At 47.3% G+C, this 26,458-nt stretch overlaps 2 protein-coding genes across 11 annotated transcripts in view; one reads left to right on the top strand and one right to left on the bottom strand.

Moving 5' to 3' along the window:
* Positions 1 to 17,010, top strand: part of MMS19 (MMS19 homolog, cytosolic iron-sulfur assembly component) — a 30,253-nt gene extending 13,243 nt beyond the window's left edge. The window contains exons 5-31 of one of the 5 annotated variants that reach the window (XM_046654859.1): positions 233 to 307; positions 724 to 793; positions 1,186 to 1,314; positions 1,404 to 1,465; positions 7,337 to 7,423; positions 7,850 to 7,924; positions 8,327 to 8,404; positions 8,943 to 9,081; positions 9,326 to 9,480; positions 9,743 to 9,821; positions 10,099 to 10,224; positions 10,416 to 10,497; positions 10,852 to 10,949; positions 11,054 to 11,203; positions 12,144 to 12,299; positions 13,120 to 13,219; positions 13,703 to 13,805; positions 13,945 to 14,013; positions 14,233 to 14,359; positions 14,727 to 14,827; positions 14,960 to 15,016; positions 15,163 to 15,349; positions 15,620 to 15,702; positions 15,833 to 15,997; positions 16,080 to 16,139; positions 16,430 to 16,530; positions 16,611 to 17,010. In XM_046654859.1, the coding sequence (XP_046510815.1) occupies positions 233 to 307; positions 724 to 793; positions 1,186 to 1,314; positions 1,404 to 1,465; positions 7,337 to 7,423; positions 7,850 to 7,924; positions 8,327 to 8,404; positions 8,943 to 9,081; positions 9,326 to 9,480; positions 9,743 to 9,821; positions 10,099 to 10,224; positions 10,416 to 10,497; positions 10,852 to 10,949; positions 11,054 to 11,203; positions 12,144 to 12,299; positions 13,120 to 13,219; positions 13,703 to 13,805; positions 13,945 to 14,013; positions 14,233 to 14,359; positions 14,727 to 14,827; positions 14,960 to 15,016; positions 15,163 to 15,349; positions 15,620 to 15,702; positions 15,833 to 15,997; positions 16,080 to 16,139; positions 16,430 to 16,530; positions 16,611 to 16,638 (2,742 nt within the window). In that variant the 3' untranslated portion in view covers positions 16,639 to 17,010. Of the gene's footprint in view, positions 1 to 232; positions 308 to 723; positions 794 to 1,185; positions 1,315 to 1,403; positions 1,466 to 7,336; positions 7,424 to 7,849; positions 7,925 to 8,326; positions 8,405 to 8,942; positions 9,082 to 9,325; positions 9,481 to 9,742; positions 9,822 to 10,098; positions 10,225 to 10,415; positions 10,498 to 10,848; positions 10,950 to 11,053; positions 11,204 to 12,143; positions 12,300 to 13,119; positions 13,220 to 13,702; positions 13,806 to 13,944; positions 14,014 to 14,232; positions 14,360 to 14,726; positions 14,828 to 14,959; positions 15,017 to 15,119; positions 15,350 to 15,619; positions 15,703 to 15,832; positions 15,998 to 16,079; positions 16,140 to 16,429; positions 16,531 to 16,610 lie in introns of those variants that run through there. The other 4 variants (XM_046654858.1, XM_046654860.1, XM_046654861.1 and 1 more) reach the window with 4 other exon arrangements.
* A 239-nt stretch (positions 17,011 to 17,249) lies between these two features.
* ZDHHC16 (zinc finger DHHC-type palmitoyltransferase 16) lies at positions 17,250 to 26,453 on the bottom strand. 6 transcript variants are annotated; one of them, XM_046654868.1, is made up of 13 exons: positions 26,270 to 26,453; positions 25,850 to 25,891; positions 23,071 to 23,113; positions 22,579 to 22,826; positions 22,204 to 22,398; positions 21,962 to 22,050; positions 21,573 to 21,601; positions 20,806 to 20,939; positions 20,621 to 20,668; positions 19,690 to 19,775; positions 18,920 to 19,043; positions 18,638 to 18,708; positions 17,250 to 17,840 (listed from the first exon to the last, which is right to left on the bottom strand). In XM_046654868.1, exons 4-13 carry the CDS (start codon positions 22,819 to 22,821, stop codon positions 17,726 to 17,728), a joined length of 1,134 nt encoding a protein of 377 aa, XP_046510824.1. In that variant the 5' UTR covers positions 22,822 to 22,826; positions 23,071 to 23,113; positions 25,850 to 25,891; positions 26,270 to 26,453; the 3' UTR covers positions 17,250 to 17,725. The 6 variants fall into 6 exon arrangements, with proteins under 6 accessions (XP_046510824.1, XP_046510821.1, XP_046510820.1 ...); XM_046654865.1 differs by lacking the exon at positions 25,850 to 25,891; XM_046654864.1 differs by lacking the exons at positions 23,071 to 23,113; positions 25,850 to 25,891 and having other exon boundaries at positions 17,250 to 17,431; positions 17,704 to 17,840; positions 26,270 to 26,452.
* Positions 26,454 to 26,458: the final 5 nt, after the last annotated feature.

The following is a 26,458-nucleotide window of genomic DNA, read 5'->3' as shown; positions in this document are numbered from 1 at the left end:
AGTCTAGAGAGTAAAAGTGTCCTTTGGGGACTAGCATTCAGATCCAAACTGGAAGGAGCTGCAGAGAAGTAATCAGCTTGAGAAAAGAGACCACACTTCTCACTGTTAGCACCTCTTCCTGGACCTGGATGTCGTGATTCCCATTGTAGCTAATTAGGCCTATTTCAGAGTTGTGTCTTGAAGGCCGTGCTGGAATTCTCTTGGTGCTCACATATCTTCTCTTCTCCCCCAGAGCCTGTGTGTGTCCCTGCCCCCAGGGCTGGCTGTCTCTGTGCTTAAAGCCATCTTCCAGGAGGTCCACGTACAGGTGAGTGATAACAATCACTTTGGCATTCTCCTCTTTCTCCCAACCCTTAATGTAACTAGAATTAGATGGCAAAACAATATTGACTTCTAAGTTCTGAACTCTTTCGGGTCTTTGACCATGTTTATATACTATTTCTTGCTACTATATAAGGAGATAAAGGCATGCCATTATGTCTGACCTGTGTCCTCTTAAACCTAAAGGAAGTAAGGCATACAGCAGACAGGTTTTGGTTATTGGCCCCACTGCCATACTCCTGGGCCAATAGCCATATCCTTTCTCTGCATTTCCTCTTTGGTTCACCTTATACTGGTATAAGCACTGTCCACTTAGAGATTGTGGAGCAGGAAGTAGTTTTGTCAGCTGAGGCATTCTTTGAGGACTTTCTTAGCTTATTTCCTCTCTCTGCCACCCCCAAGTCCCTGCCACAGGTGGACCGACACACTGTCTACAGTATCATCACCAACTTCATGCGAACCCGGGAAGAAGGTAAGAGGCAGAGCTCTCTGGGAGATCTGAAAAGTGAGCACATCCTTTTTTCCCCCCTCATTACCAGGACTCGTTTTAGCCTGAGGGTTATATAGAAGAGCCAATACTCTGAGAGAGAATGATAAAGGGAAACTGAGGGTCCACTCACTCCTCAGTAAAGTAAAGAACGGTAGAGTTTGAGCTGATGTTTTAAATTCTTACCTCTGTGACAGTGATATATTGTGGCACATCTGTTCTTCACTAAGTACTCTCTTGGAATAGGAAAACAGAAAGGGTCTTCTCTGGGAGGCAGGAAAGTGGGGGCAGTGATAGCAGAGGGAGCACACAGACCAGAAGAAAGCCCCAACTTTCTATCCCATGGGGCAGTAGTGACCTTGTTCTCTCCTCCTCAGAGCTCAAGGGCCTAGGAGCTGACTTCACCTTTGGCTTCATCCAGGTGATGGATGGGGAAAAGGATCCCCGTAATCTTCTGGTGGCCTTCCACATCGTCCATGACCTCATCTCCAGGGACTATAGCCTAGGTAAGTCCTTGTAGCCTTGAATTAGCTGGTTGGGCTTGTCAGATTAGTGAAGTTTATAAATCAACGTCATTCTTTCTCTGTTGCCTTAGGACCCTTTGTGGAGGAGTTGTTTGAAGTGACATCTTGTTACTTCCCTATTGACTTTACCCCTGTAAGTAGCACCTTTCATTCATTCATTCACTCAAATATTCATTGAGTGCCTGCTATGTGCCAGGCCCAGTTCTAGCCAATGAGGGCACAGCAATGAACAAAAAAGAGACAATCCCTGCCCATTTTAGTAAACTGGGAAGTGGAGAGAAGCATTTGCCATCAGAGGAAGGATTCAATTCACCAGGTATCTGGGGGGCTCCTGAAGCTGCTTAACAGTGTACTTAGTGCTGAGGGCTACAGGATTGTAAAACATGATTTCTGCCCTTGGAGGTTGAAACATTTAAGTAACAGTATGAGATTATGGGACAAAACAAGTGGTATCATAGTTGTTCAGAGAAGACAGAGTTTCGTGTGAGCTAGAGTAGGCAGGAACTGACTTCACAGATAAGATAGGATTTCAGTTGGTTTTTGAGGGATGCGTGGGATGTGATCCTGGAGTCCGAGGGGGCATCTCAGGCAATAGAAACAAACTGAAAAAACAAAGAAGACACAGTTGAGCACTGTATGTACAGGAGGTGTTTCCTCTGATCCCCTTGGACCTTCCTCCCACTTTGCGTCTTGATTTCCCTTCTATTTTCAAATAATGATGGTCTCATCACTGTATGGGGATGCATGGCTACGTGTACTGCAAGCATTAGTGCTTTGGAAGAAATGAGAGGAGTTATATCACAGCACACCAAAGAACATCTGAGTATTGACTCTCACTGCCTTTTATGTTACATAGCCATCTTTGCCATAGGGAATTTCTTACCAGGTTATTCCAGTTGACATCATGTTGCTTGGGACCACCTCTCTCCTGAAATTCTTTTTATCTCTTTTGTAAGCAGTATCCTTATTTCTAACTCAGAAGAGCTTAGGCCTTTGAAATCTTGAAAGCTCTTGGTTAGGCTACCAGGTTTCTGTTTTTGCTTTGTTTTATTTTGTGTGTGTTTGTTTTTGAGGAAGATTAGCCCTGAGCTAATCCTCTTTTTTTTTTTTTTTTTTTTTGCTGAGGAACATTGGCCCTGAGCTAACATCCGTGCCCATCTTCCTCCACTTTATATGTGGGACACCTGCCACAGCGTGGCTTGATAAGTGGTGCATAGGTCCATGCCCAGGATCCAAACCGGCGAACCCTGGGCCGCCGAAGCAGAGCATGCTAACTTAACTGTTTCCACTGGGCAGGTCCCTGTTTTGTGTTTGTTTTGAAAAGATAATAGATGTACATGATTCAAAATCCAAAAGCTGCAAAAAGGGGAAAAATCTATCTACCATCAAATTTGTTTCTCTATTATCAACCAGTTTTATCAATTATGTCTATCTTACAAAGCTTTTTTTGGTTTGTTTTTTGGTTTTTTTTCCTGCTTTATCTCTGCAAATCCCCCCTGGTACATAGTTGTATATATTAGCTGCAGGTCCTTCTAGTTGTGGCATGTGGGATGCCACCTCAGTGTGGCCTGACCAACGGCGCCGTGTCCGCGCCCAGGATCTGAACCAGCGAAACCCTGGGCTGTCGCAGCGGAGTGCACAAACTTAACCACTAGGCCACCGGGCCGGCCCCTACAAAGCTTTTTCATAGATAAGCAGAAGCTTTACACTACCAATGGTAGCATGTATATATATATGCACTTTTCCTGTTCTTTGCCTTTTTTAATTTAACAGCTTATCTTGGAGAGTGTTCCATATCAGTATATAAATTAGCTCTTTATTCTTTATGGCTGTGTAATATTCCTTTGCATGAAAATACCTAATTCATTTCACTAGTCCTCTATAGGATAAAACTTGTTGCTAATCTTTTTCTGTTAAGAGCAATGTTGCAACTTACATACCCTGTACATGTATCATTTCACATATATATAGGTATAAGAGTAGGATCAATTCCTAAAAGTGGAATTACAGGGATATATGCATTTATAATTTTGGGGCAAAGAAGAGTATGTCATTCATTTTTTTTGAAAGGTAATACAGTGAGCATGAGTCAACATTTAAAAGATAGAGAATTGAGCCTCTTTATATCACTTTACTGCCACTGCCCATTTTCCCTTTAAAGATAATCACTACTCCCAACTGCTTATATATTTTCTCAGAGATATTTTAGGCAAAACAAGGTTATATATAATGATAGGAGAATTTCTCTTATTTGAGCAAATTTTTGTGTTATTTTCGGCACTGCAGTCTATGGAAAGCACAAAATTCTTGTCAATTAAAATAGAGACACCTGGCTCTAGTGTAATTATTTGCGTTAGAAATAGTCTTACGGTCTTATCAACCCATCTTGGCCACAGGCCATCCTCATAGTGAATCACATCTGTATAAGTGATGGCCCTCTGACTTTCACTATTCCTGTATGCTCACTCTAGAGCCGGGGTTAGTAAACTTTTTCTGTAAAGGGCCAATTAGTGACTATTTTAGGCTTTGCGGGCCATATGGTGTGTGTTGCAGCTCCTCAACTCTGCTGTTCTAGCACAAAAACAACCAGAGACACTGGACTATGGTACGTGGCTATATTGCAATAAAACTTTATTTATGGACACAGAAATTTCATATAATTTTCATGGTCACAGATAATATTCTTCTTTGTTTTTTTTTCCTCCCCAACCATTTAAAAATGTAAAACCATTTTTAACTTGACCATACAGTCTCAACTGTTTGCTTCCTAACTCTAATGCCCAATAGATATTGCATCTTCTTTCACCATCATCCTTGGGATTCCTTTATCCTTTCTCTTGGATCAGATCATCTATGTTCTTTGTTCATGTATTCCTCATTTTGTGGTTTACTGCCACATGTCAGTGATGCAAATCCTTCATTAGCTTCCTAAGAGTGTGTAAAGGAGGGAAAATTTTTTAGATCTTGTAAATCTAAAATATCTTCATTCTTTCCTCCCATTTATTGATAGTATGGATATAAAATTCAACAATGGAAATTCTTTTCCCCCAAGATTCTGAAGGCATTGCTACATTTACCTGTAGTTTTCAGTTGCTATGGAGAAGTCTAAATTCCTTCTGGTTTGTACATGTTTGTATTCACCTTTTTTCCTCCTTTCTGGAAGCTATTAAGGTTGATTTTGCCCCCAATATATTGAATTTTCACAATGATGTGTTTTCATGCATTGTATTGGGTACTTGGTAGGCCCTATCCGCCTGGAAATCATGTCCTTTGGTTCCAGGAAATGTTCTTGTATCCTTTCATTGATGATTTCTTCCCGTTTTCTCTGGTCCTTCTGTTTTAGAACTATTAATCTTTTGTTAGATCTCTGAATCTCTTACCTTTTCTTTCATATTTTCTACACCTTTTTGTTACTTTATAAGAGAATTCCACGATTTTATCTTTTCTACCAGTCAAAGTCCAGCCATGAAAACAGAAACCACTTTGCTATTTAAAACAAATAATTTAATGCAGGAAATTGTTTATACAAGTGATAGGAGAGGTGAAAAACCAAACAGGGATAGCGAGGCAACCCAGAGATTATCAAGAGCAGGAAGCCATTACCACCCTTAGGCTGGGGTGACAAACAAAAGAATTGATGTTATTGGACCCCAGGGGCTGAAAGTATCTAACAAAAACTGGAACCACAGTGGGCCTATGAGTGGGAACTGGAGCCATAGAGAAGATGCTGCCAATGCTGAAGACGCCAGCTGAATCAGAGGAATGAGAAGAAATACCCTGGCTTTTCTCTTCCTTCTGCCCTGCATTATTCTACAAGTGCCTCCCATTGGCTGATCCCAGGCCAATATGGGAGCCTGGGAAATGCAGCCTGCAGTGGTCAGCCCAAGGACTAGCATATCTCCCCATAATCCTTTCTTTGATTTTTGTTCATGTCTGCTTTCATGCTTTGAATTTCCAAGGGCCTTTTGTTGTTGTTATTGATGATCTTTGAATGTTTTTTGGTGTTTTGGGTTTTTTTTTATAGCATTCTGGTCTTATTTAATTCATGGATAAATTACTTTCTTTTTAAAAAATACCAATGATATATACTTTTTTAATATTTCTTCTCCCACATATGTGGTCTTTGTGTCCTCCAAGTTTTTTTCAATTTATTTTGGTCTCTATTTCTAGGTTAGAGGCTTTCCTCAGATATCTGGTAATCTTGGGAGTTTGCACATATTTCAAAGTGAGGATTATAAAGTTGAGTGGGAGCTCTGAGCACATACAATGGGCTTGTTGCCTATGAGCTTCATTGTAGAGTGGCTTCCATGGACAGTTTGGGGAACCCCCAATGTATTCTTCCTCTTTGGCTAGTCAGGTTCTTCTAGAAAAAGACCTTAGATCTGCCTAGAGGGAGAAGTCTGGCTATAAGCACATGGGGCTAGAAAGGCTGCAAAATCTCAGCACTCAGTACCATATCAGTAAGACCTCCTTTTTTGTACATCACTCAAGCTCTCAACTGCATCTGCATCTCCAAGACTAGAGACCTCTGTCTTACCCTCTCCAGAGAGTTAAACCTCTGGATTCTACTGCAGTTGGGGAGGAGTTGGGAGGCAATCTAGGAGGTCAGATTGCTTCTCTAACCCCACTCCCAATCCCAAAGGTACGTGGTATGCCAATTGCAAAGCTTTTTGAGGACTGTGCAGTGTATATGGGTAGTTATTCAGCTTTCCCTAGGCCTACTGAGGATTCTGTTGTCTCGGCTTTGCTAAGTCATTTTCTTCTTATCCATCTGCTTTTCATCTTCTAAAATTTTGTTGCTAACATCTCTTATCCTACTCTCTTCAACCTTTAGCTTTATGTCTTTAAAAAATAGAAAATCCCTTGGGGCTGGCCCCGTGGCTGAGTGGTTAAGTTCGCGCGCTCTGCTGCAGGCGGCCCAGTGTTTCGTTGGTTCGAATCCTGGGCGCGGACATGGCACTGCTCATCAAACCACGCCGAGGCAGCATCCCACATGCCACAACTAAAAGGACCCACAACGAAGAATACACAACTATGTACCGGGAAGCTTTGAGGAGAAAAAGGAAAAAAATAAAATCTTTAAAAAAAAAAAAATAGAAAAGCCCTTTAACTATATTTTAATGGGCTTTCTAAAGAGGAAAAGGAAAATCTGATGCACGTTTTTAGTTTGCCCTCTTGACACAGAAACCATCAATGCTTTTTATATTGCCAGAATTACAACTTTTTATGAGGGTGAAAAAACAGAAATGTCTATCAAAGGAGGATTATTTAAATAAATTGCGGCTCAACCACACAATGAAATAGCATTAGCCACTAAAACTAATGTCATGAAAGAATAATTTAATGGCATGGGAAAATGTTCCTAATTTATTAAATGAAAATATAAATTACAAACCCTATGTACAAAACAATCACATTTTCTAAAAGTAGATATATTTTAAAGGGAGGCAGTGTCTGCCAACACATAGTCATAATATATATACAGAGAAGAAAGTAATGTACCAGAAAGTTAATGGTGCTTCTCTCTGAGTGGTGAGAAGATAGATCAGAGATAAACTGTTTGATCAGATAGAAAACAAATGCCAAAAGACAAAAATTTCCAAGGAATGTATAAGAGCAAGCATGTTTTCTTTTTTTTTTTCTTTCAATTTTTTTTTTATTGAGTTATTGATAGGTTACAATCTTGTGAAATTTCAATTGTGCATTAATGTTTGTCAGTCATGTTGTAGGTGCACCACTTCACCCTTTGTGCCCACCCCCCACCCCACCTTTCCCCTGGTATCCACTAAACTGTTCTTGGTCCATAATTTTAAATTCCTCATATGAGTGGAGTCATACACAGATTATCTTTCTCTCGCTGGCAAGCATGTTTTCTTGCTGGAACCTCATATCATACTATTCTGCTAGATTAGGTGTAAATATCACCCTATTCTGCAGGGTTGTTAGGTTCAAGCCTGTGTCCAAGAGTGGTTATACAAACCCATGGTCCTTCTCCCTTTTCCAGCCACCCAATGATCCCCATGGTATCCAGAGAGAAGATCTCATCCTGAGTCTTCGAGCTGTGCTGGCTTCTACACCACGATTTGCTGAGGTGGGTCTAGCCAAGATTAAGGTATGTAGCATTAGCCCGTTGAAGTCTCTGAAGAAAGAACAGTAAAAACTGGGGGGAAAAGAAAGATCCAGTATATGTTTTAAGGTGTGACATCCTGCACATGTCTTCAGGCTTGTGTGGTAAGTAGAAAACTTTACCATCTCTTCCTTTAAAATAGTAATCTAGTCCCTATCTGGTGCTGTCTTTTGAAATCCTATAGCTTTGCCAACTAGCCCATTTTTCATGTCTCTGGAGATCTGGCCACATCTTGGCCAGAAAGTTGGCTTAGAGTCACAACTCCTGACTCAAGTGTAGCTCCTTAATGTAGCACCTACCCGTGGGGACTGATGCAGTAAGGACATGGTTGGCCTTGTGTATCTGCAACACTCCCCATGTTAGGCTTCAGTTCTTCCTTCTCTCCCACAGTTCTTGCTGCCCCTGCTGATTGAGAAAGTGGATTCCGAGATTCTGAGTGCCAAGCTGGATTCTCTGCAGACTCTGGTGAGTGATTTTTCTCCTTCTAGGGTCCCGCTGCCTTTAGACAAATTAGGGATGCTAAAGGATTATAGATTCTTGGAGAGCCAGGGAACATTTCAGTGGGCTTCAAAAGAGGGATACCTCGGATCTGGGCCTGTATGTTGATTTAAAGCCCCCAACAGCAAATTATTTTGTCCTGTCATAACTGCATGGCAGCCAAGGAAAGGCTGACCAGGGCTCCCTCTTGATGCTTGTTCATTCGTCAGGCTGTGCTCTATTTTTCTGTGCCCTGGGTGGGACTGTTATAAAATCCTGCTGGTTTTTTTGCTGAGAGCCAGGCTCCTTCAGGTGCCATTACGCTGAGGTACCTGCATATCCTAGGAAGTCGAGTGTGTAGATAGCTGATACCTGCGTTTTCCTTGGCAGAATGCTTGCTGTTCTGTGTACGGACAGAAGGAACTGAAGGACTTCCTCCCCAGCCTTTGGGCTTCTGTCCGCAGGGAGGTGAGTGTTACTTAGATAAATTCACTACTGTTAACTCCCAGTTGTCAGGCATGAGGGGAAATAATACACCCTGTCCTTTTCCCTCTGTTGCTGTGCCTGGTTATTCAACAAGCAAGCAGTGGGGCACACTTCTAGTTGAATGAGAAGAGAGACAGTTCCTACATGAGGGTCAGCTGCTTGGTGATGTAACTTGATCACTTTTGCACAGTGCCCACTTCTTGTCCTTCCATGGTAAGGAGCAGAGGTGATGACACCTATGGTACCGTACTGAATAGAGGGGGAGAGGAGGAGGCTTAGGGTAGGGGATCCCAATAGCCACTGCTCAAAGTTGGCATTCTGTTTCTCAAAATTATGTATATCAGTCCTGGTGAGAATACATTGGGTGAGAAGAAAGTCATTTGAGGGGTTAATTTTCATTGCTGTGCCCTAAAGGTTCTCAAACCCTCCCCTGCCTCCCCCAAAGGAAATAGGCAGTAGGTGGGTGGGGTATCACCTGGTGCAGGCTCACCTCAGTAGCCATGGGATCCCTCCCTGACAGGTGTTCCAGACAGCAAGTGAGCGGGTGGAGGCCGAGGGCCTAGCGGCCCTCCACTCCCTGACTGCCTGTTTGTCTCGCTCTGTGCTGAGGGCTGATGCTGAGGACCTCCTGGACTCCTTCCTTAGCAACATTCTACAGGGTAATGGGGCCATGGGAGCCAGAGAGGGCAGTGAGCACACTAGAGAGAAATTCCTTAAGGGCTGATGACCTTTCATGTGTAGCCCCCCATGTTCAGTGATTTGAGGGCTGGAGCCCTACTTGAAAACAATTTGAGTGGTAAGTGCTAGCAAACCGCCCAGGTCTCAGTTCTCCCATTTATATGGACTATGGGGCTCAGGCCATGCTTGGCCTGCGCCCAGGCCTGTGATGTGCTGCCTCTCTAGACTGCAGGCACCATCTGTGTGAACCGGACATGAAATTGGTGTGGCCTAGTGCCAAACTGCTGCAGGCTGCTGCAGGTGCCTCTGCCCGAGCCTGTGACCACATCACCAGCAACGTGCTGCCTTTACTGCTGGAACAGTTCCACAAACACAGTCAGGTAAGAGAGCAGGATCTTTTGAGGAAATGATGGTGCCTCTTGCTAGGGTCCCTTTCTCACAGAGAGAGAGAGAGCGCTAAGTATTGAGCTTGGGCCTCGATAGTAGATGCTGGGTTTTGCTCCCACTAGCTGCTGCTGGTTCTCTTATTCACTCTTTTCCTGACACTCTTACATAAAAGGATAGTTCTCCCCACTTCCAGAGTAGCAGGATTGAAATCCTTTAAAATATTCTTTGACTCCAGTACCCCTTAAAACATTACAGAGCAACCAGCGGCGGACGATTCTTGAAATGATCCTGGGTTTCTTGAAGCTGCAACAGAAATGGAGCTGTGAAGACAAGGGTGAGGTCACCTTCCAGATGTGGTATTCTGGGGGCTGCTGTGTACTGAAGCCGATGAAGGAGGGAAGGCAAAGAGTGCCGTGGAGAAGTAGTCTAGAGCAGTGGTCCTGTCGTTCCGAGGTTTAGCATAAGAACGCTTAATGGATGAGACCTCTATTTTTTTCCCAGTGTACTTCCTGAACACCCAATGGATTAAGCTCTTTCAATCTGCCCCAAGTTGTCTTTGCCTGACTGCTGAGTCAGGGCTTTCCTCTAACCTGGACTCTGTCTCTCCCTAGACGAAAGGCCTCTGAGTGGCTTCAAGGACCAACTGTGCTCACTGGTATTCATGGCCCTGACAGACCCCAACACGCAGCTTCAGCTTGTTGGTATCCGTACACTCACAGTCCTGGGTGCCCAGCCAGGTACACTTAAGGGAGAGAGAAAAGATAGGGGTATTGGTCCTTTCCTTGCAATTTTCTATCTTAAATGAAGAGCAGTCTTAATTTTCTAGTTCTCACTACAACTCTGGTTGACTTGGGATTTCTAATAGGACTTTTGGAAAGGCTGTGGTGGCTGCAGGGGAAGATGAGGTTTGTTTGCCCTTTTAACACAGGTCTCCTGTCATCCGGGGACTTAGAGCTGGCAGTGGGTCATCTATACAGACTGAGCTTCCTGGAGGAGGAGTCCCAGAGTTGGTGAGAATCTAAAGAAGTGACATAGAGCCAGCTGTTCCCTGCCTCTGTGTTGGCAGCAACAGAACCAGCAAGGATGGACCAGGGCTCTGTGCTTCTGACCCTTGGCTCTCCCTAGGGGAGGTGGGCCCTGTGCTTGACTCTGGGTGCTAACCTGTTGGAGATGTGGGACTGCTGTCTCTTTTCTTGGGCATTAAGAAGCTCTGTCCAACTTAGTAGTGTAGGAACTTGAGTCCTGCTTTTTCAGTAAGGCAGCCTCAGGAGCCCACACTCCTGAATCTGCCTAATGGCAGGCCTAGGCAAGAGAACAGTGGGCTAAGGCTTAGCTAATGCTCCTTTGCCCTGTGCCCCCAGCAGGGTAGCAGCACTGGAAGCATCAGGTACTCTGGCCACTCTCTACCCTCTGGCCTTCAGCAGCCACCTAGTGCCCAAGCTTGCTGAGGAGCTGTGCTTAGGTATGTGCCTCGGGTCTTCTGTGGCCTGCCCCTTCCTAGAGAGGCTTGGGGACATTCATGCTTGCCATCACACAGTAAAACTTTGTCTCCTGGGCTGCTTTCAGGGGAGTCAGATTTGGCCAGAGGGGATGGGCCCACCAAACACTCCCAGCATCTATGCTGTCTCCAAGCCTTGTCGGCTGTATCAACACATCCCAGCCTTGTCAAGGAGACTCTGCCTCTGCTGCTGCAGCATCTCTGCCAGATGAACAAAGGTAACTACCAAGAATCATCATCAAAGAGCTGGGCTGAATGGGGAGCTGTAGTCAAGCTTGGAGTTGATGCCTTTAAGGCAGTGGTTCCAATGGCAGCTATCCATGAGAGTCACATGGGAACTTTTAAATAAAATATTGATGCCTAGGCCTCACTGAGTCCAACTAAATCAATCTCTGAGGAGGGATGGGATTTTGGCAACAATAAGAGCGCTGCCCATGTGATTTGAATGTGGAACCAGAATTGAAAAGCACCACTCTCAGGCCATGCTACTCAAAATATGGTCCATCAGTCAGCAGCATGGGCATCATCTGGGAGCTTGTTAGAAGTGCAGAGTCTCAGGCCTCACTGATCAGAATCTGCCATTTTAACAGGAACTCCAGGTAACTCGTACACACATGCTGGTTTGAGAAGCACTGCTCCGAGGCATAAGTGACAGCAGCTTCTGCGTGCTCACTCACCATGGCCCTCACTAATTTCCTAAGCTCCCTGCTTTGCACTGCCCGGCCCTTGTGGTGGAGCCACTCAACAGTGGATGATCTACTGTTACATGGTAGAAAGAACACTGGCCTCTGAGTGTGGCCTGGGATTGATTCCTGAACTTTGCACTTACTGTCACCCTGGAAAAACCACTGGTAGTTTTCATTGAGCCCCCACATCCTCCTCTATAAAATGGGGGAAATGATACTTCTAGGATTATGAAAAATGAGAAAATGTACGTGAATGCTTCTGTTGCAGAGCCTAGCACAGAGCAGGTCTCCACTGTGAAGTGTGAATAGATGAACAAGAACATCCAAGAGAATAAAATGACTTGGTTCTTTAGTAAGACACTCTTGGTCTCTTTAGTCACTCATCTTTGACTGTTCTTCCCATCTGCGCTAACTGAAATACCTGGAAGTGCTTTTGAGAAAACCTTACAGAGAACACTTTCTCACCACACAGGGAATATGGCTGCAGGACCGAATGAAGTTATTGCTGTCTGTCAAAGCCTCCAGCAGGTGGCAGAAAAATGCCAGCTGGACCCCGAGAGCTGCTGGTATTTCCATCAGACAGCTATACCTTGCCTGTTTGCCTTGGCTGTGCAGGCTTCCATGCCAGGTAACTTTCTCCATCTCCCCTCCTACTCCTCCACTGGACCTCAGCCTTCCACCAGTGTTGACCAGCACTGCCACCTTTGGGGTACTGCTGGTATTGCATTTTGTACCATCAGAGGCTTACTTTGAATCCTTTGTCCCCAAATTGAGGTTTCACTTTAAGCAAAGGGTGCCGACCTGACCAGTGGCAGGAACCAAAATCCATTACTGTTAGCAATGCTCAAAAGGATGCACACCTTTTTTCCCTTTAATTACTATGTAAATAGTTTAGTTAGAATTAGGTTCTGAATCAAGCACACCTGGTTGGGCTTCATCTTCAACTCCACCACTTAGGTGAAGATATTTAGCCTTTCTAAGCCCATTTCCTCACTTGTAAGGGGGGAGATAAAGAGAAATGTCTCTATCACAGGGCATTTGGTAAGGATGAAATAAGATAATGCATAGTGCCTGGGAACACAGTATGTATAGTAAATCAATGTATGGTAGCTGCTATAATAAGGACCTATGAAGATAAATCCATGTAATCTCTAAGTTTTTGAAGACTTTAACGTAACTATTTCTGATGTTAAGAACGTTCATATTAGCTAGCCTTATTTTCCATTGTTGCCCAGGCTAAGGACTGTACACAGAATTCTTGAGAGCTCTCTGTGGCCCATGTTTGACCACTCCTGTTTCTGGTGCCTTGCTGGTTCTCAGGGCTACAGCAGTACTAGGGAACAGGTTAGGAACTGCTGATCTTGTGTCATGATGATCTGAACCACATCTCATCATCTGAACCACAGTCAAGGCCTTGTCATTGTGTGTGTGTTGTTTTGATCTTGCAGGGAAGGAACACTCAGTTCTGAGAAAAGTGCTGTTGGAGGATGAGGTCTTGGCCGCCATGGTATCTGTCATTGGCACTGCCACCACACACTTGAGCCCTGAGTGAGTATAATCATGGATGTGGCTTGATCCCAGAAAGGATGGCAGTCTTGGGAAGAAGGAGCAGACAGCTGCCTCCTGAGCTGTCCTTTTCCCCAGAATCAAATATGGAGGCAGTTATTCGTTCTCTAAGTTTTGCTGGCAAAAGAGGAAGGGGCTTTTAGCACCATGGACTGTGGGGGTGGGTGGACCACGGACTAATGTAGCTGCAGATGTGCAGAAGAATCGCCTGTGGAGCAATTTTTAACTATACATTTTCTCTCTAGATTGTAAGCTTCCAGGAGAACAGGGACTTGGTCTGGTTCACTGCTGTATCACCAGGGCCTAAAATGGGAACGGTTCCTGGCATATAACATGTGCTGAATTAATATTTGTTGAATGCATGAATGACCACGCTCAGGCCCGTTGACTCAATGACTCTATTGGGAACCTCAGGGCTGCTTTAGAACCCTGGCTCCTTGGTGATATCTAGTGCTCTACCCTCAGCTTAGCTGCCCAGAGTGTCGCCCGCATTGTGCCTCTCTTCTTGGATGGCAACATCTCCTTTCTGCCTGAAAACAGCTTCCCTTGCAGATTCCAGCCATTCCAGGTGAGGGTCTGATGGATCAGATGGGGAAGAATACTGGGACTTCTGTCCTTCCAATTTGTAGGGCTAATCTGGGATGAGTATTGGGGCAGACAAGCCTATTGCTGGCAGGACAGGCTCTAGGGCTCTTTTTCCTTTGTAGGATGGCTCCTCAGGGCAGAGGCGGCTAGTTGCACTGCTTATGGCCTTTGTCTGCTCCCTGCCTCGAAATGTAAGTGGGCACATTTGAGGAGTACTCTAGTTTAACCCTGACAAGGGGAGGTGGGTCCCAGGTGACTTCTGGGCTGAAATTTGTCACAGGCTAAGCTGATCTGCTCTCCCCACTGGAGAATTTAGTTCTTGTCCATCCTGGCCCCTGCTGCCACTTTCTGCTGTCTCTCTTAGAGTTCAGGTGTTCTCTGGGTTCCTTACACGGCCAGGTTTTCTGCAGGTGGAAATCCCTCAGCTGAACCAACTCATGCGGGAGCTTTTAGAGCTGAGCTGCTGCGACAGCTGCCCCTTCTCCTCTACCGCCGCTGCCAAGTGTTTTGCAGGACTCCTCAACAAGCACCCTGCAGGTACTAGAATGAGGCTGCAGGTCGGAGCCTCCCTGATTCAACTACCGATGAATCTTGAAGTTCAGTCCTCCGCCTCTTTAAAAGTGTTCCATCTAGTTGTGTCATCCTACTCCCTACAGGAAGCTATTTGGGATAATTCTTTAGTAGAAGTAGACAGCTCTTTTCGAATGCCAGCACTCATGCATCATGAGAACACCAGGGTCTCACACTGGTGTGCTAGAGCTGAGTGGGCAAAGTCCACAGCCAAAATGATATTGTTCTTTTCTAATGGCTTCTCAGGGAGCTCTGCATTTAAATGATTTACATCCTTTGTTGTTAAAGGAAAAACACGTAGCCTTCGTACCAACATTTCCTCCCTCCTCTTTAGGGCAACAGCTGGATGAATTCCTACAGCTGGCTGTGGACAGAGTGGAGGCTGGGCTGGGCTCTGGGCCCTGTCGTACTCAGGCCTTCACATTGCTTCTCTGGGTAAGGAGTTGGAATGGATTCTGGCTAGAGAGAGACAATTATGTCTGGTTAAATAAAATTTTTCCATTTGACCTTGAACCGTAAGCATACTTCTCTGACTGCCATGCCCTGACTGTTCTCTTCTAATTACAGGTAACAAAGGCCCTACTGCTCAGATATCATCCTCTCAGCTCCTGCCTTACAGACCGGGTAAGTCCATTCTGGAGACAGGAGAACCTAGGACCTAAACAGGAACTTCCTGTTGATCCTTTTCCTCCTAGTAACAACTGCCATTCTCCTCTGGGTATTTAAGATTCTTCGACCCTGATGTACCTCAAAGGCTCCTTTTTCTCCAGCTCATGGGGCTCCTGAGTGATCCAGAACTAGGCCCAGCAGCAGCTGATGGCTTCTCTCTGCTCATGTCTGACTGCACTGATGTGTTGACTCGTGCTGGCCATGCTGAAGTGAGGATCATGTTCCGCCAGCGGTTCTTCACAGATAATGTGCCTGCTTTGGTCCAGGGCTTCCATGCTGCTCCCCAAGGTGAGGAGTCTAAAAGAAAGGCCCCAGAATGTAGACCTCTCCTTTGCTCAGGCCACATTCTCCAAAATAATTCAGGACCTCAATGCTTGTTTCCAGATTCTTGTCCCACTCTTTCCCTTTCCTGGGCATATCTTGCTTATTCTGAGCTTGAGGGGCCTTTTTTTTCTAACCACTTTGTAGGCTGATGTCGCAACTTTATGAGGGATTAGAGTCGAATTCTCAAGCTGTACATTTGTGCAGTTTCTCCCAATCTTTTCCATTTTTTTACAGATGTGAAGCCAAATTACCTGAAGGGTCTGTCTCACGTACTTAACAGGCTGCCTAAGCCTGTGCTCTTGCCAGAGCTGCCCACGGTAAGCCTTGCAGTCAGAGCCTCTAAGCAAGGGACCAAGCCATTGTTCCCCAGCTGGGGCTAGAAAGGGGAGGAGGAGAACCAGGCTCATCACCTATGTGGTCATCCCCACTTTTCCTGTGCCCCCTTAGCTGCTTTCCTTGCTGCTGGAGGCCCTGTCCTGCCCCGACTCTGTGGTCCAGCTCTCCACCCTCAGCTGCCTTCAGCCTCTTCTATTGGAAGCACCCCAAGTCATGAGTCTTCACATTGACACCCTCGTCACCAAGTTCCTGAACCTCAGCTCTAGCCCTTCCATGGTGTGTTGAGCCCCAACAACTCTTGGACACCTACGTCTCTCCTTCATGGGTCTCCCCTCACCTCCTTGTGGTTGTGTTCCAGGCTGTCCGGATTGCCGCACTGCAGTGTATGCATGCTCTCACTCGCCTGCCCACCCCTGTGGTGAGTACCTCAGATGTCCCTCTCTGACCTGAAAACTTAGAAGAGCCAGAGAAGTACCTTTTTGCCATAGTCAAGTGGGACTGGCCGCCCTGCTGTGTGACTCACGTATGAACTACAGGGTACGGATAGGCAGGGGTTGCCTGACTACCCTATAATTGAATGGCCATCCTACCACATAGCATACGTTGGAATCACTAAAGAATAGGAAGAATATTAGTTGTAGAGTCAGAGAAGCAGCTTTAGGTTGCCTTGATTGAGCAAAGCTAAGATTAACTCTTCTAACTCCACAGCTGCTGCCATACAAACCACAGGTGATCCGGGCCCTAGCCAAACCCTTGGATGACAAGAAGAGACTGGTGCGCAAGGAAGCAGTGTCAGCCAGGGGAGAATGGTGAGTTTTTAGGTCATGGGGAGAGAGGGGATTAAAATGAGCCTTACCACTAATGCTGCCAACATTCTTCTTGCCTACAGGTTTCTGCTGGGGAGCCCTGGTAGCTGAGCCCTCTGTCCTGGCCTAGACTGTTCTGACAGACAATCTTACCTAGAATTACTAACTATTGAGCCATCTTGCCCAGGGCAGGGAGACCACCGGCCTTTGATTGCCTTTCCCACGGACACGGCACAAATGCTGGGCCTCTGTTGCATGGCTGTCCAAGAAACATAGGAATCCTGATTTCTAATGAATTTGTGAAGTAACTGAGTGTGAGACCACTTGTATTTGAGGAAAGATCTTGGTCTTGGGGCTCTTCCATTTATGTGTCAGGAAAAGGGCGATATGCTGCTGAGGGGTTAATGCTGATGCGTGTGGCCCTGAGGACCAGGGATGGTGGGTGTTGTGTACCTGCTGGAGAATAAAGATTTCTTTTGGTAATGGGCTTTTCAGATGTTCCCCCCTCCCTCTTACTTATGTGCCTCAGTAGCACATAACCAGAAGCATCACTGCATCTGCTAGGAGAACAGTAATGACAGGGATTGGCCAAGAATTTTTCAGGGCATCCAACCCCTCCAAGTAGGGCACAGGTGGCATGACCAGAACACCTACTCACTAGGCCTTGACCCTGACTTTCCCCTTCTCTGCCCTACAATAAAGGCAAAGAATGAGAAGCTACATACCTTTAAAAATCAAATACCTTTATTTTTGCTCCCTTCAGCAGCATGTGAGAAGTGGCAGTGACCTCAGCAGTAGGCCTGGTATCTTTGCCCTGTTGAGAAGCCAGGATCTCAGCTCTACCATTCAGGTGTTTTCTCAGACAGCAAGTGGAAGAGGTGGTGGCCAACCCCAGTGCTGTGACCTGGAGGAGGGTGGGGGTCAGCACCTGGCAAGGTTGCTAGCTGCCTAATCTCCAGGCTGGGGCTGGAGCGTCTGTTTGCCTGAGTAAAGGGACATCAGTCCTAGGATTTTCCCACATGGTGCCTTGCTTCTGCAGTGGCCAGGAGATGGGTCCTTGAGCTGTCCCTGCATGGTACCCTAAGGCAGGCCCACTGGTTCTTTATGCTCAAGGGGATTCCAAGAAGCTACCCTTGGAGGCCGTTGAGACAACACAGGAAGCAGAGTGATGCTCACGTTGTGGCTGACATAATCCAGCTCACACTGCCATCACAGAGGTTGAGTGAGCGGTCACCCAGGGAGGGGGGTCCCAGCTCATTCCGTTCCCATGGGGCAGGTGACTGGAAGGTAACAGCACCCGAGTAAGCCAGTGCCTACAAGAGAAGATAGAAATGTCTGAGTTCTTGGTCTTCCTTCCTAATCCTCCTTCCTCAGCAAGGATACAATGAAGACATCCTGAAGCTACCTTGGCATTAGTCACAAAGGTGACAAAAGTTCTAATTTTGTCCCAAAAATGTGCCCTCCAGTGCTGGAAGGCCTTTAGAGGTTTCAAGCTAAATTTCTAAGGGGCCAGTGCAAGCACAGTGACAGGCAGGAGTATAATGAGGATGGGACAGGGAGGTGGCAGGTACTTATGGTCACCTACTTAGTTCTGCCTCAGTAGCTGCAATTTGAAAAATGACTTACCCTTGTCTCCTGGGCTAAGGGAGCTAGCTTCATGTATTGTCTTAGGACCTCTATCACAAATAGATTACTTCAATCCCATAAATTACTGGCTTGAACTGCCGACTGCCATACACAGGAGAGGTGATCGGTGGCCACCATACCCTACCCTGGAGGTCCCTTCTTAAGAACAGAGGGGATTCTACTGTAGTCATCTGTAGGCCTCATCTACTACTTAAACCACAAAGTTTTGGCCTTAAGCCCCTTTGGCTCAAATGAGCAATGATCTCTTTTCCTAGAGTGTAGATCTGCACTGTCCCATATGGTAGCCACTAGCCACACATGCCCATTTAAATTGGGAAAATTCAATTAATTGGTACATTAGCCACATTTCAAGTGCTCAGCAGCCACATGTGACTAGTGGCTAATGTCTTAGCATAGGCCTGGAACATTCTTCTCCTCACAGAGAGTTCTATCACACAGCACTGGTCTAGATGTTTTACTTTACCTTCCTGTGTCCACACCCAGGAATACTTTCCAGTTGTCCAAGCAGCCATAGTTGTAATGATTCCTAAAAACCTAGAGCCAAGAAAAAACATGTTTCTACAAACCCTTTACATAATCCCCTTCTAATTTTCGAGCCTAAATTGGCTAAGTGAAAGCTCAGCTAGGCAAATTCTGGTCTTTTAGGATGCCTGCCCTAGTTGGCCCTAACCATAGCCTCTGTTCACAGGGCATCAGGTTCAGTTACCCACCCACCCCTCCACCCCAAGCACTCAGCCCTACTCACTTTGCCCTTGGCCCGCAGCCGACAGCTCTCCTTCCTGTTGGTGAGCCTTTCGATACTAGTTTCACCTCGACTGATGAGAACAGCGTGCCATACAGTTAGGGCACCCAGGGCAAGTGCCACAGAACTAAGAAGAGAGGCAAAGATTGGTGGGTGAGCTTAGAGGGGGCTGGAGGCTACAAGTAGGTCTGAAAATGAGCTGAGCAATAATGACTGGCTAGGGACCTCTCTGCCTAAGTCTTCCTTACTCCCAGCCTATACATCCTAGAGGAACTTTGACTTCACTGTCTATAAAAACGATCAACATGAGCTAAAAATAACTTATGTGGAAAGGAGAGTGGGGAGAGAAGTCTGTATTACTAATCATAGTGGGAAACAGCAGAGGGTAGTAAAAGCACCAGGGGTTAGAATGGGATGGCACGAAACTCAGATTCCAGCTCCACCACTCCTCGCCATGCATCATGCCACAAATCACTTCACCCTCACTTCACTGCTACTGGGCGGTTTTCCTCATCTATAAAATGCAGTCACCTATCCTTTAGGTAGGAAATTAACTTACCTTGGCACATAACACACACTCAGTGCCATTATCCTTAGTGTTCCCTGCCCCAAAATGCTGAAGAAAATTCAGCACTGACTCTTTGCCAATGTAAACTGGACTAAGAGCAGCAGCAATTCACACAGGGATGGGTTCCTATCTGCATGTGGGCACCTCAAAAGGTTTCTCTGAAGCTGCCCCTCCCTCAAAATAAAAAAAAATGAGAATTGGATACCTGCACAGGAACCAGAGGTAGACAAGACTCTTGTGCGTTACCCTTTCTCGGAAGGAGAAGGTGGGTGGTGGGGTCTGGTGATAAGTCTAGAAAAAGAAAACAGCAATGTCTGGCTCATTTGCTCTGCTGGTCTCCAGCAGAGCCCCCTGCACCTTCAGGCAGGGAAGTGATGCAAGCCCAGGATAAGCAAATAGGGGGTTATGCCACACAGGAGTCAGGGCAGCAGCCAGATGGGTGGACCAAGCCCAGCGGCATCATCATGTGGACAAACACTGGGCAGAGTGGATCTGGACAGGATGGCAAAGCACAGGAGGAGCCAACCCTGGGCATGTCAATTTGACAACACAAATGGGGCTCCAGGGGAAGCCACTCCACTCCCCAGCTAGAACTCGCACTGTGTGGCTGCAATCCCCAGAGAGGACCAGACCCACAACCAGAATGGAATGACTGGAGGGAGGAGAACTGTGAGCTCCACTCAGGACCAAAAGGGCAGCAGAGGTACAATTATGAGCCCAAGATCTGCTCAGAATAAGGAGTCCTAAATGGCCCAAGGAGAAGGAAGGATCCTGATGTGGATGCAGACAGACCAGGAGCACAGGATGATCAGACTGGCCCAGCCTGATCTCTGTCCCCTGGAACCCCATTACACAGACTAACACAGACTCCTTGCTGCTCAGGCCATCACCAAGGCGGAGTCTTTGCTCAGCCCAAAGAAGGTGATAATGGGATAGAGAGCCAAAAACCAAGGACTTCCAGCTTGCCCCCAGGCCACTCAGTCTGCCCACAGCAAACAGTCTCCCACAACACCCCCAATCTCTTGTGGCCGCTCAGCCAGCCTCCACAACTCGACTAGCAGGTGGGCCCAGTAGCCTCAGCAACTCTATACCCCCTGGCCTGAGCAGCAGGAGGCAGTGGGGTGGGGACAGCCCACCTGGTTGGTAACCGCCTGCAGTTTGTTCTTGTCGAGCTGTTTCATTTTCTAAGGGGATGGAAAACAGTGCTGGTTATACTCTCAGGCCTCTAGGATGGCGTGCTACCTGCCCCACTCCTTAGGGACAGATGCCACTCCCCAAAGTTCTCTCTACTGAGCTGCCCTGCTCCTCATGATGGGCTCACCTCGATGGCAGCATAAGCCTCCCGGAAAAGGTCCCAACTTCCGTAGCTGCAGTAGACACAGCCCAGAGTCATGAAAAAGCAGAAAGAGAAGAAGTACCGATGGTTATAGTGGCCCACACAGTTGTTTAGCCAGGCTGGTGGAGGAAGGGTTAAGGACAAGATCAAACACACAATTTCAGGGGGTGTCCAGGTTCATGGTTCATCCTTGCTTCATGATGATATCATCCAAGCCCAGGGCTTCCAGTCACCGAGAACTATTTTCCAAAGACAGGAAAATATGGGACTTTCCAGAGGTTGAGGTGAAAGTGTTAAAGCTTTTCAGAGCCCTCACAAGTCCCAACAGGAAACCATGAAAACTGAAATCCTTCAGTAAAATGAATCTGCTAGTACTTCAACCTAGCTGGGCTGAACCAGACATCTGTATGGGACAGGAAAGGGGGACCAATGGCTCTATCTGGTACAGCCAGCAGACAACCACTAAAGCCCAAACATTTCTTTCCATTCATCAGATGTTAGCATGACAGTCTACAAAAGAAAGAACTGTTAGAATAGATGCCTTGCTCCAAGAAGATCCAGCCCAGAGAGTCTGTAAGCCTGCGCCCCCCCCCCCGGAGATGGTCAGCCCTCACAACTCCTCCTCCACTAACTTCTCGTGAGCCCAGTATTTCTGCAGGGTGATGCTAGAAGCCTTAGGTTTGTGGCCCTTAACCTGTGCAGTGCTCTGGAGCTAAAGGAGGCCTCAGGCAGAAGAAATAATAAAAGGATACGGCAGTGATGATCCATCTTCAGCACACACCTGTGAGGGAGGGACACACGCTCTGTTACGGTGGCCAGGGTTCTTGAGATGTCAGTGCCAATCCTTTCCTACAAGGACCAGCATCCTGCTGAGGTGGAAAGGGCACAGACTTTGAAGACAGCCAGGCCTTGCTTTAAACCCTGCTTCATTGGCTACATGATACTGGACAAAGTAACTCATCTCTGAACCTCAGTTTCCACAAGTGGTGATAACGCCTAACTCTCAGGACCAGGTGTCACATTGCCTGGCACATCACAGGGGCTTCACAAATGTCTTATCAAACTCCAGGTCTAGGTTTGGCCTGGGGCTACAGCAAAAGGGTCACAGCTGGGGTTCCCAGAGAGCAAAGGCAAGACCCACCTGTTACAGATGCTGCAGTGGTGTGTTCGAGCTGGCTTGGGGTAAATGCACTTCTTACAGATGGAGACTGTTGCGATATCAGTCCGGCCCTGTACAAAGGGAGGAAAACATTGTGACAAGCACCATCATGTGGCAGCACCAGTTCTGTACCCCAAAGGCTACCAAGGCACTCTCCCTCCACTCCTGGGACTGGCTCCTACATCGTGCAGTTCTCTCCTTCCCCCATGCCCCAAGGGACCCACCTGGGGTGGGTATCCAGGTGGAGTGGTGATGGCCTGGTAGTAATGGAAGACGATGAGGATCAGATTCCAGTGACTATAGAAGAAATGCCAGCAGAGTCGGGGCACTGAGTAGGTTCGGAGGATGAGGGGCAGGACACATAGGTAGGCAATGGCCACAATGGAACTGGTCAGCACGATCACCAGCACCACAAACACCTGCCAACACCAGTGAGGTCAGATAGATGCAGAGAGACAGCTTGCCAACACCTAACGTAGACTCAGGAATTTCCCAGGGAGGCAGGGGGACTGGCCTCCAAAATCCAGTGTGAGTCCATCAACACACGTCCCTCTGCCACCCCAAAACATCCCTTTTCCTGCTCCCTGGGCATCACTCACCACCCCACACCAGCGGATCATGTTGTCCACCAGCCAGTAGATGGGCTCAAAGGCAGCATCGATAGCAGCGTCACTGCTACCAAAGGAGTTGAAGAGCAGGGAGCGCAGGCAGACCTTGCCATAGCGCCAGCGCTGTACCAGGCCCCGGAGCAGAGGTGGGCGGCGGCGCCTGTAGCCCAGGAGCAGAAGCAGGCGCAGGCAGAGGCGGGCGGGGCCCAGCAGCAGGCTCCGCTGGCCCCGCATGGCTCCTAGGAGAGCACACCATTGTGAGGGGCCAGCCTAAGTCCGTCCCTCCCCACCTCACTGGTGGAAGAGGCCCAGAGTACCAGCTTAGAGGCAAAGACCTAAGACTGAACCCCAGCTGGGCCAGTCACCAGCTGTGGGATGTCGGAAAGTCACTTCACTTCTCTACGGAACGTGTGATGACAGTGTCTCAACCAGGTTAGAGGGGGTAGGGTCTGGAGGCTCTGAGGCTACAGAAATCCTACTTACATTCCACCACGTGGTTGCACAGGAAATCCAAGATGATGCACACCTAGAGTAAAGGGCCACAGTAAAGGGGTGAGGGAAGAGGCAGGTATCTCCAAGCCAAAGCAGGGTCTTTAGTGTCTGTGCCGACAGACCACTGAGTGGAGCACGGCCAATGTGCAAAGCTGCTCACTGTGGCTCTGTGGGCATGACCACTGTAGCAGAGGCTTCCCGGGGTCTTTTGTCTGCCCTAGCCCATCAACCTACCTCCTAACAACTGCTCTTCATTAAAGAACAGGCAGCGAGTGCACAGCATGTGGACCCTGCACCTAGATCTTCCCTGGTGCTATGTGAGTCTTGGCAAAAGATACTTAGCCTTCTTACTCCCTCTGGGCCGAGGTTAGAGGCCACCAGACCCAGCTGGTAGCATGAGGGTCCTTAAGTCTTGTCAGGACAGCTCAGCTACCCCTTGCAGGACATAAGATGCTTTGTTTCCAATTCCAGTCTCAGCCCCACACCAAGGACACAGAAGTCAAGACAAATTCAGGTATTCAGAGCAGAATAACACCACAGGCAGGAGACCACTGGCAGTGGGAGGGGGCCTCCATTATGAGCCATGCTGCTGGCTCATAAAGACCAGAGGGCCTGCCCGCTCTGTGATGAGTCTCCCCTGCCTTGTTCTAGCTGGACACTCAAGACCCTTTTCTGCGGTTGCTGCCCTTGGCCCCAAGCTTCCCAACCAGCCTTCCCAGCTCTTTAGCCCTCCACACAGTTCCTCTGCAAGCGCCTTCATCTCCTCTACGTGGTCTCCACCTCATCCAACAGCCCTGGGAGGTCACCTGCCCACAAGACTCAGATTCCTTCAACGATAGTTTCATCAACTCCACAGATTAAAGTCCTCACCAGGAAGGAAATTATCCGATTTTCCCCTAGGGCTACTTTGTCCTCAGCAACTCCACTGACTTATTTAACAGGCAGCTCGAAACGCAGCAGAAACTGGAGGAGGCTGCTCCACTGTGGGGATGGTTTCAGTTCAGTAACTGGAGCAAAGTACTCTCCTTGCACTTGGCTCATCCCCACAGAGGCCTTTCAAAGAAAACATTTAATTACCTCCTTCCACAAACTCTGTAACAATCTAAGGCAAAAAAAGATTCAGCAGACAAGGCCAGCAGAGAAAAAGAAAGATAATTCAGTAGGGACCTACTCTCCACACCAGGATAAAGAAACTGGCCACTCCCATCACTTCCTAAGAGCTAAGAGAATGAAGGGGCAATGTAGAAAAGGGAAAAAGAAAACCTCAAACTTCCTTCCTCCTTTGAGTGGGACTCCTATTGTTTGGAATCATGGTTTGGCTTGAAGCTTGAATTTTCAAAATAGCATACAGCCACAACCAAACGTAAGAGTGGGACAAAACATTTTACCCCACATCCAATCCAGGTGGCTCAGATTGCCCACACCACTGTTCATTCCCTTACCATGGCTAATGGAGTTTCCTACTTACAATAGCTTGCAAATAAGATGCATTCCTCATCTGTAATAAACATGAATTATATACCATCTCTCCTTTCTACCAAAAAAACCTTCCTGCTCAGATTCTCCACTTTTTGGAATGTTCTCAACCACCTCCAGAATTCCTGAGCTCTACAGGAAATGCCTGCCTCAAGGACTCGATTTACCAACTCTCATCGGCCCCATAACTTGCCTACTTAGGGTTCAGTTCTGCCCTTAAGCAGTTCTGTGACCTTGGGTGAATCTCCGGCAAATCTCCAAACTCTACTGAGGCGCAGTTTCCTTGTGTTCCTATTCAGTGAAGGGGTAGGATTAAATGCTAAGGTCCCTTCCAATTCCACCCCTTTATTATTATTCCATATATACACTTGGTAAGATATAAATGAAATGTTTATAAAGTACTTAGCACAATACCTGGATCATGGAAGTATACAATAAATACTTGTTGAATGAATGACCTAGAGGGATGCTGAAGAGGAAAGGCTGGCCAGATGTCTATCTGTCCCACAAATAACAAGGGCACTCCTGCCAATGTGATAACACTAAATAAGTGTCTGCTGCTATCATTCTTCATGATCAACAAAGAGAGAAATAGAAACTGTTCTAAGAATTGTAGACTTAAGGGCTAGAAGGCATTTTAGAAAATAAGTCCAATGAGAAATCAACCCAAATAGGTAAACAGAACGCTTGTAGATGCAGAGCTACAGATCAGATTTGAGCTAACAAAGTCTGAAGCCAAACTTCCCCTCATTTTAGCTTGTGGTGTTTGGGCGGGGGCGTGGGGGAGGAGACGGGTAGTCCATGGGGCCACAACTAAACATGCGGAGTTTTCCTCTGAGGAAACTGAGGTAAAGCAGAACTCAAAAAAATTGTGTGTGGTGTGGGGAGGGCAAGGAAACAATGCAAAGCACATCTTCACCCCAAGCACAAGCCGTGAGCACTCTGATCCCTCAGCAGTAGCCACAGGCCATGGTAACATCTCCACCAAATTAGAGGGGACTGCAGGCCACAGCAGTCTCCTCTTCCCAAGGCTCTAAGTCAACTGTTTCCCAAGGGGAATCCGGATTTGGGGGGCGGGAGGCGTGCAGAAGGAGGGACAGATTCCAAAACAACTAGAAGGCAGAGAAAACTGAGATGAAAGTCAGGGCAAATCTCATCTGGACAAAGATGCTCTTCTCAGTATGTTCGCAGTCTCAAGCAACAGAAGTCAATGATCAAGAGCATTTTATTCACGTGCAGACTCCCCTTCTGGACTAACGTGCCAGGAAGAGAAAAAGTTTAAGGAAAGGCTCACCCTGGAGCTCCGCTCAAGAGGATCCAACTGCAAGATCGGAAGCTGCAGTTAGAAAAACCGGGAAAAGGTTTTCTCAATGAGGGTGGCGTGGTCAAAGCGTGATGGACTGGAAGTCAAAAAACTCAGGTTCCGCTTTGGGGTCTACCTTGAACTATCTTCGAGACACTGGACAAGTCAAACCCCATCTCTGGATCTGAGTTTCTAAATCTGTGAAATGGGCGAGTTGGGTAGGGAACCTCCTCCCAGCTCCGCACGTTACAGCTGCCTGGAGGGTGCGCTCCGCCTCGCTGGAGGGCAGGGCCGTGCAGGGAGGGGCGAGGAGAGAGCAGGAACCCGGGCTCACCAGAGGGCCCCGGAACAGGGCCTGACCCTAGAAAAAGGGACAGGACTGGGGAGCAAAGGCCGCGGCTTCGCTCTTACCTGCCGACTCCTCAGTCAGCCAAATCGAACCCCGCAACCTCCGCCGCCGCTCACGGCCACCTCCTCCAGCTGTGCGGCCCAACCCGGCCCGGCTCAATCAGTCCAACCATCGCCCGCCGCCCACAGCGCCAGCCGGCAAACCCGGACCCGCCACCAACCCATCCTCGACCACAGGCGCAGGCGCGCGCG

The sequence above is a fragment of the Equus quagga genome, chromosome 2 (assembly GCF_021613505.1).
Source record: "Equus quagga isolate Etosha38 chromosome 2, UCLA_HA_Equagga_1.0, whole genome shotgun sequence".
Taxonomy (NCBI): Eukaryota; Metazoa; Chordata; class Mammalia; order Perissodactyla; family Equidae; genus Equus; species Equus quagga.
This window is presented reverse-complemented; position numbering and strand designations above follow the sequence as displayed.

Excerpts from the sequence above, each read along its gene's own strand:
- ZDHHC16 (XM_046654868.1), bottom strand. The coding sequence starts at position 22,821 with ATGCGGGGCCAGCGGAGCCTGCTGCTGGGCCCCGCCCGCCTCTGCCTG. Across the intron at positions 22,399-22,578 it reads TGATCCGCTGGTGTGGGGTG|GTGTTTGTGGTGCTGGTGAT; the intron begins GTGAGTGATGCC and ends TGGTGTTGGCAG. Across the intron at positions 19,776-20,620 it reads TGCAGGCGGTTACCAACCAG|ACTTATCACCAGACCCCACC; the intron begins GTGGGCTGTCCC and ends TTCTTTTTCTAG.